Below are 12359 nucleotides of genomic sequence, written 5' to 3'. Positions count from 1 at the left end.
TGGAAGTTAAACTTTGGCAAATGTTTTTTCTCTGTTGAGTTGACCTTTTTTTTTTTGGTAATATGGTATATTACACTGATTTATTTTTGTATGTTGAACCATCCTTGTACTCCAGGGATAAATCTCACTTGGTCATGGTGTATAATTGTTTTAATGTGTTATTATATTTGCTTTGCTAGTATTTTATTTATTATTTTTGCATTGATGTTCACTAGGGATTTTGGCCGATAGTTTTCTTTACTTCTAGTGTCTTTGTATAGTTTGAGTATCAAGTTGATGCTGGCCTCATAAAATGAGTTTGGAAGTGTTCCTTCTTGTATTTTTTGCAAGAGTTTAAGAGAGTTGGTAGTAATTCATCTTTGAATATTTGCTTGAATTCAACCATGAAACCACCTGGTCCTGGGCTTTTCTTTGTTGGGAGGTTTTTCATTACTAATCTAATCTTGTTTTTCTATTGGTGTGTTTAGGCTTTCTATTTCATCTTGATTCAGTTTTGGTAGCTTGTAAATTTCTAGGAATTTATTCATTTCTTCTAGATTATCCAATTTGTTGGCATATAATTGGTCATAATAGTTTCTTATGTTTCTGAGGCATCTGTTACAATGTTTTCACTTTCATTTCTGATTTTATTTATTTGACTTCTCTCTTTTTTCTTGATTATTCTAGCTAATGGTTTTTCAATTTTGTTTATTTTTTCAAGAAAATAACTCTTAGTTTTGATGGTTTTTAGTTTTTTATTCTTTAACTTATTTCTACTCTTATATTTATTATTTCATTTTTTCTGCAAACTTTGGGATTATTCTTTTTATAGTTCCTTGAGGTATAAAGTTAAGTTGTTTTTTTCCAAATATTTCTTCATGTAATGTGAGTATTTATTGTTACAAACTTTTCTCTTATTACTGCTTTTGCTGCATCCCAGAAGTTTTGGTAAAGTGTGTATATAGGTTGGTTGGTTTGTGAGCACTGAGAAAGGTATGTAAAGATATACAATAAGTCATTAATCTTGGCTGTTAATCTTGACAGTTCGAATTGGAGGCAGTAGTGTTGGAAAGCAATCTATTAACTTTTTCATCATGCATCTCTGAATGTTTGGGTTATTAAAAACAGCACTGTTATTTTCGTATTTTTAAAAACATAATTCCTAATTATATTATAAAAATTAAATGGATGAAGGGGCTATCTTTTTTAACTTCCAAACTCTTCATACAAATGAGAAGATTAAAGTTATTTTGGACACTTTATGTAGTGTAGGTTCACATAGATCAAAAATATGTTATCCCAGATGACTACTGAGAAACAATTTTCAGCCAATGTTCACCAAATATCTTCAAAAGCAAGAATGGAATGAAAATCAGGAAATCAAAGATGAGGTTGCTTATTTCAAAATGCCCAATTATCACAGACTTTGTATGTTCTAACACCTCAACTCTTCCTCTATTGTACTGCAAGCTCCACTAAGGCTGGATTATTTGTCTTTTTTGCTACTGTATCCCCAATGCAAAACTTAGTGCCTGATATATAGAAGACAGTGAATAAATTCTTAGTAAATGAATTAATAAATGCTTACTTTAAGATTGCTATTTAACTGGCCTTTTAAAAAATAGCAGTTAAAGGGTTGATTATTTCATTGATTGCTCTGTTGTGGGATATCTTATATTTGATTCCAGTTTACAGAACACCTTATCATTACCTCTGTTCAGCCTGTCATCAAGTGGCACTGTTATTTTTAGTAGATCTGTCTCCCCAGTAGGACTGTGAATTACTCAGGGACAAAATCTGATTTCTATTCATTTTTTTATTTATCTCACAGAGCAACAAATTCAGTAAATTCTATTTCAGTAAATACAGTAATTTAAAATGTTTTTTTTTCAGATTATTCTTTCTAATAGCATGACTCCAACAATAATTTTACTTCACAAAAACACAGTTCATTGATTCTACTGTTCACTATTCCTTTGATATCACTTTGGTCCCATGCCCATCTTCAATTTTGTGGTACATCCTTATTGTCACTTCACTTGTTCTCTTGCATACACCTTCAACTTATTTGTCCTACTTTTCTTTGAAATTCTCATATACTCTCTCTACATTTTCCCTATGGGATCCATTTAATTCATAAGACTTTAAATTCCATATCTATGCTGATGACTCGAATATCGGTATATCTTGTCTGGATTTTTCCCTGAAATTCAAACTCATATATCCAACTGCTTACACTGCATCTCCACTTGGATGGCCATGATCATCTCAAACATAACATGTCCAATACTAAAATTATTCTCTATCTTCACCCCACATCTGCTCCTCTAACAATTTTCCCCATCTTAGTGAATAGCAATTCAGTCCTTCTAGTTACTCAGTTGAATCACGACTTCTTTCTTTCTCTCATGCCTAATTTCTAATTCACTGGCAAATCTGGTTGGAGCTGAAGTCAAGACATATCCATTATCCAAACTCTTCTCCTTATTTGTATTCTATAATCCTGATCCAAGCCACTATTACTTCTCACCTAACTACATGTAAGCTCCCCCTTTTGCTACATCCCACCTCCCTACACACTAATTCTCAGTATAGCATTGGAGAAATTTGGTTAAAGCTCAAGTTAAATCATGCCACGCCTCTTCTCAAACCCTGCAGTAGCCTCCCATCTGATGTAGTTAATATGGCTACTTGCTACCTCTTTGACCTTACTTCATACTTATACTTGTTTCTTCCCTTGCTCCCTCAAATCCAACCATGTTTGGGCTGATTCCACTTGCATAGAAGGAGTAAAAGTTTAGCTTAAATGAATCAATGCTGATTTATGTGAGGAGATAAATCAGCCTTCAATATAATTGAAGCCATGCTGGATTTTATCTGAAGAAGGCTTCTACCAACAAGACTTTTAGCAGTCATCTCAGAAACTTTTTCTCAGGGACCACAAAGGTCTTTGACAGTGGGAATTATGTTTCTCAATCTAAGAGTATGATAGGATCAATCCAGGAGGCTTGCATGTATCTTTTACTGATTTTTTTGTGTGAAACAGTTTTATTAAGAAAGTATTTTTTCTAAAATATAGTTATACATAGCCACTGGAAGTTGATTAATTGAAATTTGGAAATGTTAGCTATAATTTTTTAATGTTAATTTTTCAATGTTTTATTTAGGCCAATATTTTCAATCACAAAAGAATTCATCTTGAGATTCAATCAAACACAGAATTCCAAAGAGAAGGAAGAATTGTTGGAACTAGCTAGAAAAATCATTTTCAGATGTAAGGTAATGGCATATCATTTGATTGTTGAGCATGTTAACTTCCTTTTCCAGTTGGTACATGATTACACATTCTAAAATATTGTAAGAAAAAATAAGAATATATCTTTCTCTAATTATAGGTAGGGATAGTTAAAATATTAATGCAAATTAAAATTAAAGCTTATAGCCAAATAATAAAAGCTCCCTGTAAATTTTTGTGGAAATATACCAGTCCAGCAGCCCATAGCAAAACATTAAGTCTGGCGAATAAATTTTTGATTATGAAAATTCTATTTTTTCTTAAAAAAGTTAATTGAGATATGCTGTGTCTCAAAGGAGAAAACACCTTTCTAAACCTTTATATACATGCACAAAGTACTCTGTTCTTTCTCTGTAACAAACTATTCTTCACCTAACTTGTGAAAAATACATTCTTTAAGAATATGACATTAATCCCCAAATTTACAAATAGATATCAAAACAGAACAGGAAGTAAAGTAAGTCCTTGCTTTGCCTTTTCTACATTGGATTCAGTTCAAGTTTTACAGAGAAATAACATACATATTTTGCTTTGATATGAATAATTCATTAAATAAAAACTGCACAAAACTGGTGCATAAATTAAGCCACTTCTTTTGTGTTGTTGTAGTGGTGTTATTTTCCAGTTCATGGCTGCCCATATATTTGAACATTTTGAAAAAAATTTGATTAGAAAAAGAGTATACTTTTGGTAAGTGTGTATGCAGACAGGTGCCAGGAGCTGCATTCATCGGTGAGCTTTTCTCCACTTGAACAAGTGTTCCCTGCAACAGTCCCAGCAGTGGGCACAATAAGGGAAGTGGAACAATCCTGATCATCTCCCTCATGTTCATTAACTTCCATATAGCAACAATGAAGTAGCCAGGGTTTTCCAGCAAACTGGCGTCAAACTCACTTCTGTTTTATCACATTTCTTCAATATTTTTCCTTATACAATAAAAAAAATGCATTCCCTTGGGGGAAAATTGGAAGTACTCACTAGAAAGTAAAAAATGAGAATTATTTTCAGCAAATAGCTAATGATATTACTTGTAATATCAACTTTTTTACATTTTAACACTCACACAGTTTGCATAAAATCTCCAAAAATTTGAGTAATAAAAGCAAAAATATAAAATTGTATACAACTCTGGCCACCAAGCATTAGCTTCATAGAATGACTTTTGGAGCACAATTAAGAGTTAAAAATAAATATATATAAATATAAATATGTACATTTTGATTTGTCTTTTTCATGCTTCCTCATAACAGAGAAAATTGGGTCTCAAAACCCTGGGCTGTGGAAAGCATGTGCATCTTCCTGCTGCATGGACTGAAGTAATATATCTGGCTCAATGCAAAGGGGAAATCCAAGATGGTACGTACTTTAAATTCTTATTAGGTATCCTAAGTATTTTCTACATCATCAGTGAAGGCATAATTTGAGAACTTTAATTTTTAAAAATTGTGCAGAAGACAAGAAATTTTTCTACTCTATCAAAATACATTTTATTATGAAAATTCATTTGTAATTTTGAATTTATGATTTTAACTAAGCTTTTTAGTGATTAAATTATTTTAAAAACTTTACTCAGCATAGTCTTTATTACTTTTTTGCTAAAATTAGCAACTAATTAAAAACTAATATAAAATATCATTTAGTGATTTCCAATTACAATAGGCACTAGACTTTAGAGAAATTTGCTTCTTCATTTTATAATTATTACTTATAAAACATTAATCAAATGACCATTTGTTTTCCACTTATTTTAAATAGCAAGCTTTACTCATTACCTTTTCATTTATCACTCCTCATTTATGCCTCCTTTAAAACATCCTCTAACTAATCTAAAAAAAATTAAACAACGTTATTTCTAAGGGGGTAAGATTCTTTCCATCACTATCATTTAATTGTATATATATGCCTTTTAAAATAGTTTTAGAATGCTAACCACATGAGGTCAGAGAGAATTTCCCCCATGTAAATTAGGTTTTGTAGTGCTATCTGGGAGTTTTCAAGCAACAGGAAGAGTAAGAATTATTTTGTATTTAACTTGCCTTTATGGTCCTTCATCACAGTGCCATCCACAGCCTGACCTCTATTAAGAATGTAAATGATATTGAGGTAAACACTCTTGGTTTACCAGCAAGAAGAGGCTGTTTGCTCTTCATTGACAATTAAATTTCAGTTTTAATTAGTCATGTGATTTAGAAGAGGACTGGCCCTTGCCCAACCTGAGGGGGGTGAATAATGGATGGTCTGAATCAGGGGTCTCAAAACCCCGGACCATGAACTGGTACCAGTCTGTGGTCTGTTAGGAATTGGGCTGCACAACAGGCTGTGAGCAGCCAGGGAGCAAGCATTACTGCCTGAGCTCCACGTCCTGTCAGATCAGCAGTGACATTGGATCCTCATAGGTGTGTGAAGCCTATGGTGAACTGCACATGTGAGGGATCTAGGCTGTGTGCTCCTTATGAGACAAAACCAGTCCCTGGTGCCAAAAAGGTTGGGGACTGCTGGTGTAAATCAGTTATGGTAATTCCTTTTCACTTGCCAGTGATTTGATTAGGGGTAGTCACATGACCTGGTCCTGAGCAAAGTGATGTAAAGACAGCTCTATTTCCTGTACTTTTTGTTGACTTGCTTTTGAAAAAGACATGCCTTTCCTCCCTATACTCGTTTGTTCCTGTCTAGTTTGCTTGGTAAGAACGTGATGCCTGGAACTTGTGCAGTCATCACAGTCCTCATGCACATGAGGGGGAACTGGAAGATGAAAGAAATGTGCATATGGAGGGCAGCTATCTTAGCTGTCCCCGGAACCTTTCCAATTCTAATCTTGTGAAATAATAAACCTCCTTATTTTGAAGACATTTTTGTTGCATTTTCTGTTACATACAGCAAAAGCATTTTAATACATTCACATATTTGACTCTAAATAATACTCTCAACATGACTTCTTACTCTCTTTACAACTAAAATAACTGAATGGGTGTTTTACCTGTACTTTTGTCTGCTCCTCATTCTATAGTCCACCCTCCACTCAACAGCTTCTGATTACACTCAAATGAGCCCCGACTCCATATCATGGCCTACAAGCCTCTGCATGTGCTGGCTCCTGGCTACCTCCTTACTTACTCATTATGTTCAGCCCTACTGACCTCCTTCCTGTACCCTGAGCATGTCAAGGTTCTTCTTTCCTCAAGTCCCTGTATTTGCTGTTCGTCCTCATATATTTACATGGAAGCTTTTGTAATGATTTGAGAAAACTTTTTGTAATGATTTGAGAAAACTTACAAAACTTTTGTAATGATTTGAGAACCTGTTTTCTCTAGGCTCTTAGCTCTATATTCTTCCTCCTTCAGCTTCACAGAGTGGCCCTGTTTCCTCTACCTTGATTCTCTAGTCTTCTGCTATTCCCTTTTTATCTTTAGCACTCTTTTATCATCTGGTTTTGTCCTATTTCTCCACCACGATGTGTGTGGCCTGGTGATTTATTTAGCCTGTATAGTGTTGGATCTATAATAGCTGAGCCCCCTTGGACATTTCTTCCTTCCTCTAGCCTCTCGACCTTGGTGACTTCTGTTTCAGTTGCTTCATGCCATGGAGTTGAACTTCCTACATGGCAGCTTAGGGTTCCAAAGCTAGTATCTTGAGAGAGAGAGAGATCCAGGTGGAAGCAGTGGTGCCTTTTCTGATTCAGTCTTAGAAGTCACATAGTGTCATTTCTGCCACATTCTATTGGTTGAAGCTGTCACAGGGCCTGCTCAAGTTTAAGAAGAAGGGCATGTAGACATCACCTCTTGATGAGAAAGGTGTCAAAGAAGTTGTAAATATATTTTAAAACTGCAATTTGGTCTTAATGACAGGAAATAATTACAAAAAGTAATTATAGCATGTAGAAAAACAGGATGATTTTCAAATGATGCAGTTTCTGTATTTTTAATATTTCAGAAGCTTTAAATATGCTTTATGCATCTCTGGACCATGCTTCCTTTGATTATGATCATCTGCCTGCCTTGTTTTTTGTTGCGGAATCGGTTTTATACAGACTCTGTTGTGATGCATCCCTCAAAACATATTTATATTCAGTTGAAATAAAGCTGGCAAAGGTATGTTTTGAAAAACTTCTTAATGTTTTTAAATATTTCACATACTGCATGTAACAACATGACATCTGTTTTAGGATCAAAACAGAACATTTAGTTTTATTATAGAATATTCTTTTGTTTGGTAGTTTAATCTTCTCTAATTGTGAGTAGTACATTATTATTGCTTAATATCTAAATGGAGATAGTTTGAGAAAATATAATTTCACAAACTACATAAGAAAATAACATTTCATTAAAAAACAATATACTTAACTGTTTCTCTAAGTATATATATAGTTTTTCTTTTCTATTTTAAGGGCTTTTAAATGCCACCTCCTTTGCCATTTAAAAATGCTGACAAATAACCTTAAATAGCTGCCCAATTTGGGAAGCTTAGTTGTTCTTCTAATATTCTATGGCACTTTAGATCTATAAAAATGAAAAACTCTTTTCAGGTAACTCATATTTTATAATGTCCTTGAGATCATATTGTTTCACTCTTGGTGATGATCATGGTTGACTGCTGTAAAATATATTATTAGTCAAACAAATGTAGTTTAACTAATGGTTTTACTGCAAAGAAAGAAAAGAAAGGCTAAAAGTATTTTTTAAGATGGTTTTATATATATATATATGCACACACACATGTTCATATATATATGAATGAAACAAATTAAATTGATTATGCAGAAATGTTTTTAAATTAAATTTTGATTATAAACTGTTAGAAATCGAGCATGAGAGAACATTGATGAATCAGTCTATCAGTTGAACATTTTGAGGAGACAACCACATTTCAGTCATTGTAAATCAAGCTTAGATGCTCTCTGACACATTTGGTAGTAAAAGACTCGTGGAGACCAGGCAAAAGTAGATACAGAGAATACATAAGAGAAATTAACCATGCAAAAAACTGAGCTTTGCTTAGATGGAGGATTGAAGAAAATAGTCAAGATATTACCAATAACTGTTTTGGGATGGTGAGATTATGATGATTTTTTTTCTTTTCTGTATTTCCAAAACTGTCCACTAAAATATGTATTTATATTTATAATGAAAACAATATATATAAGTAAAAATAAAATTTATAAAAATAAAATGTAAATATACATATTTATAATGAAAAAATAAATGTAATAAAATTTTTAAAATGGAATAGAAAAACATGGAGCAAGTCTGGCTTTATCTCCTTTCTTTCTCATCTCCTTCAGTGACCTTTCTCCATTTCTTGCCTTTTGTATTTCTGCTAGCAAGAAAAAAATAGCTACAAAATATAGTTTTATGCATGGAGCATATTGCTTATACTTTGCACATGCCCTGTTATCTGCAAAGCCAGATAATTTGTACCAGTTCTGATAGCAGCTGCAAACACTTAAACCTTACTTAACTATGTGCCTTACACAATGATAAGTGCTTTAAATATATTAGACACATTAACTTATTTTATTCTCACAACTATCCTAAGAGGATTATTCATGATTTCACATATTCTACATCTCACTGTGGCATAGAGAGTTTTAAGTGACTTGCCCAAAGTCTAAGCAGAGAGAGTTTTGATATTCAATGTGGCTCCAGAGTCCAGTGAACTCTCAGCTATGATGCTACACATCTACCTTGGTTCTCAGATTTACTAATTTTTACCTTATTTTTTCTTCTATTGATATATAAATAACATTTTAAATATTTATGAAGTACATGTTAGTGTTTGTTACATGACTAGCATGTGTAATGATCAAGTCAGGATATTTAGGGTATCCATTGCTTTGAGTATTTATTATTTCTATGTGTTTGCATCATTTCAAATCCTCTCTTCTAGTTACTTTGAAATATACAAAGCATTGTTGGTAAGTATCGTCACCCTATTCTAGTATCAAACATTCTATCTAATGGTATATTTGTACCCATTAACCAACTTCTCTTTATTTTCCCCTCCCATTTATCAACCCTTTTTAGTCTCTGATATCTATAATATTATTCTGTTCTCTTTGTCCATGAGATCAAGTCTTTTAGCTTCCACATGTGAGTGAGAACATGTGGTATTTGTATTTCTGTGCCTAGCTTATTTCATTTAACATAATGATTCCCAGTTCCATCCATATTGCTGCAAATAATATTTCATTATTTTATGGCCAAATTGTATTGCATTGTGTATATACACCACATTTTCTTTATCTAATCACCCATTAATGGATATTTAGGGTAATTCCATATCTTTACTATTGTGAAGAGTGCTTCAGTAAACACGAGAGTGCAGGTATTCCTATAATACACTGATTTTCTTTATCTTCCTAAAAGATGAATGCCCACTAGTGGAACTGCTGGATAATATGGTAGTTCTATTTTTAGTTTCTTAGAAACCTAAACACTGTTTTCCATAGTGGCTGTGCTAATTTACATTTCCACCAATAGCATATGAGTTCTCTTTTCTCTGCATCCTCGCCATCATGTGTATTTTTTTTTGTCTTTTTAATAATAGCCATTCTAACTGGAGTGAAATGATATTTAATTGTGGTATATGGTCTTTATTATTTTGAGGCATGTTCCTTCTATGCCTAGTTTGGAGACTTTTTATCATGAAGGGATGCTGAATTTTTTCAAATGCTTTTTCTGCATCTGAGATGATCATACGGTTTTTGTCCTTCATTCTGTTGTGATGTATCATGTTTATTGATTTGCATATGTTGAATAATTCTTGATTCCCTGGTATAAATCCAATTTGATCATGTTGTATTATCTTTCTGATGTGCTGTTGGATTCAGTTTGCTAGTATTTTGTTGAGGTTTTTTGAATCTATGTGCATTAGGGATATTAGCCTATAGTTTTCTTTCTTTGTTGCACCTTTTCTGGTTTTGGTGTTAGGGTAACGCTGGCCTTGGGAAACGTGTTAGGGAGAGTTCCCTCGCCTTTTACTTTTGGGAGTAGTTTGAGGAGGGTTGGTATTAGTTTTTCCCTATCTATTTGGTAGAATTCAGCAGCGAACCCATCTAGTACTAGACTTTTCTTTTTTGGGGGAATCTTTTTGTTAATGATTCAATCTTGCTACTCATTGGTATTGTCAGGTTCTGTATTTCTTCCTGAGTCAATCTTGGTAGGTTGTACGTTTTCAGGAATTTATCCGTTTCCTGTAGTTTTTAGTTTGTTAGTGTATAGTTGTTTACAATAGTCTCTGATGATCTTTTGTACTTCTGTGGTATTAATTGTAATATCTACTTTTTCACTTTTGATTATGTTTGAGTGGGCCTTCTCCCTTCTTTCCTTGGTTAGTTTAGCTAGCAGTTGATCAATTTTATCTTTAAAAAAACTTTTCCATTTTGTTGATCTTTTGTGTTGCTTTTTTGTCTCAATTTCATTTATTTCTTCTTTGATCTTTATTATTTATCACCTTCTACTAATTTTGAGTTTGGTTTGTCCTTGCTTTACTAGTTCCTTGAAGTGCATCATTAGATTATTTGAAATCTTTCTGTTTTTTTGATGCAGGAATTTATTGCTATAAACACCCTTCTTAACACTGCTTTTGCTCTGTCCCTCAGGTTTCAGTATATTGTGCTTTCATTTTCATTTGTTTCAAAACTTTTTTTTTAATTTCCATTTTAGCCTCTTCATTGACCCAGTGGTTGTTCAGAAACATGTTGTTTAATTTCCATGTATTTTTATAGTTTTCAAAGTTCCTCTTGGTATTGATTTCCAGTTGTGTTTCATTGTAGTCTGAGAAGATACTTGGTATGATTTTGATTTTAAAAATTTGTTGAGACTTATTTTTTGCCTAGCATATGATCTAACCTGGAGAATATTCCATGTGCTAATGAGAAGAATGTGCTGCATCCTATTGTTGTGTTGGGAAAAATATTCTGTGAATATCTTTAATGTCCATTTGGTCTAAAGTCCAAGTTAAATACAATGTCTCTTTGTTGATATTCTATCTAAATAATATGCCTTATGCTAAGGGAGGAGTGTTGAAGTTCTCCACTATTAATGTATTGGAGTCTATATTTCTCTTTAGATCTAGTAGTATTTGTTTTGTGAATCTGGGTGCTCCCTGTTGGGTGCATATATATTTAGAATTGTAATAACCTCTTTCTGGATTGATTCCTTTGTCATTATTTAATGTTCTTGCCTTTTTTTAAAACCTTTTTTGACTTAAAGTCTGTTTTATCCAATAGAAGCATAGCTACTCCTACTTGCTTTTGATTTCAATTTGTGTGGAGTATGTTTTTCCATCTCTTTACTCTCAGTCTGTGTCTTTACAGGTAAGGTGCATTTCTTATAGGCAGCATATAGTTAGATTATGTTTGTAAAAAAATGTATTAAGCCAGTCTATATCTTTTAAGTGAAGAATTTATTCTGTTTACATTTAGGTTATTATTGATATGTGAAGTTTTGTTCCTGCCATATTGTTAATTGTTTTCTGGTTTGTATTAGTCCATTTTCACACCACTATAAAGAAACACCTGAGACTGGGCAATTTATAAAGAAAAGAGGTTTAATTGACTCACAGTTCTGCATGGATGGGAGGCCTCAGGAAACTTAACAATCATGGAAAAAGGTGAAGAAGAAGCAAGGGCCTTCTTTACAAGGCAGCAGGAAAGAGAGAGCAAAGGGTGAACTTTCAAAGACTTATAATACCATCAGATGTCATGAGAACTCACTCACTATCACCAGAAGAGCAAGGGGGTAACCACCCCCATGATTCAGTCACCTCCCTCCCTCAACACGTGGCCCTCCCTTGACACGTGGAGATTACAATTTGAGATGAGATTTGGGTAGGAACACAGAGCCAAACCATATCATGATTGTTTTGTGTATTCTTGTCTTCTTTTTCTCTTGTTGTTTGTCCTTGTGGTTTGCTAATTTTCTGTTGTGGTACCATTTGAGTCTTTTCTTTTCCTCTTTCGTGTCTTTGCTTTACCTGTGAGTTTTATACTTTCGTATGTTTTCATGATAATAACTATCGTCTTTCCTCTTCCAGGTTTAGGACTCCCTTGAACATTTTTTGTAAGGCTAGTCTATTGATGATGAAT

The 12359-nt window shown here is 33.3% G+C and overlaps 1 protein-coding gene across 13 annotated transcripts in view; it reads left to right on the top strand.

Annotated features, from left to right (window-relative positions):
• TMEM232 (transmembrane protein 232) overlaps positions 1-12359 on the top strand; it is a 332283-nt gene that overhangs the window by 87437 nt on the left and 232487 nt on the right. For 12 of the 13 annotated variants that reach the window (XR_008525429.2, XM_054555806.2, XM_054555796.2 and 9 more), the window contains 3 exons: positions 3147-3258; positions 4525-4630; positions 7205-7362. Coding sequence is in view for 12 of the 13 variants with exons in the window: in XM_054555796.2 (XP_054411771.2) it covers positions 3147-3258; positions 4525-4630; positions 7205-7362 (376 nt within the window). In the remaining variant the exon portion in view is untranslated. The remainder of the gene's footprint in view (positions 1-3146; positions 3259-4524; positions 4631-7204; positions 7363-12359) is intronic. The other variant, XM_054555805.2, reaches the window with a different exon arrangement.

This window comes from Pongo abelii, chromosome 4, assembly GCF_028885655.2.
Source record: "Pongo abelii isolate AG06213 chromosome 4, NHGRI_mPonAbe1-v2.0_pri, whole genome shotgun sequence".
Lineage (NCBI taxonomy): Eukaryota > Metazoa > Chordata > Mammalia > Primates > Hominidae > Pongo > Pongo abelii.
The sequence above is the reverse complement of the archived record's forward strand: the minus strand, read 5'-3'. Positions and strand labels throughout refer to the sequence as shown.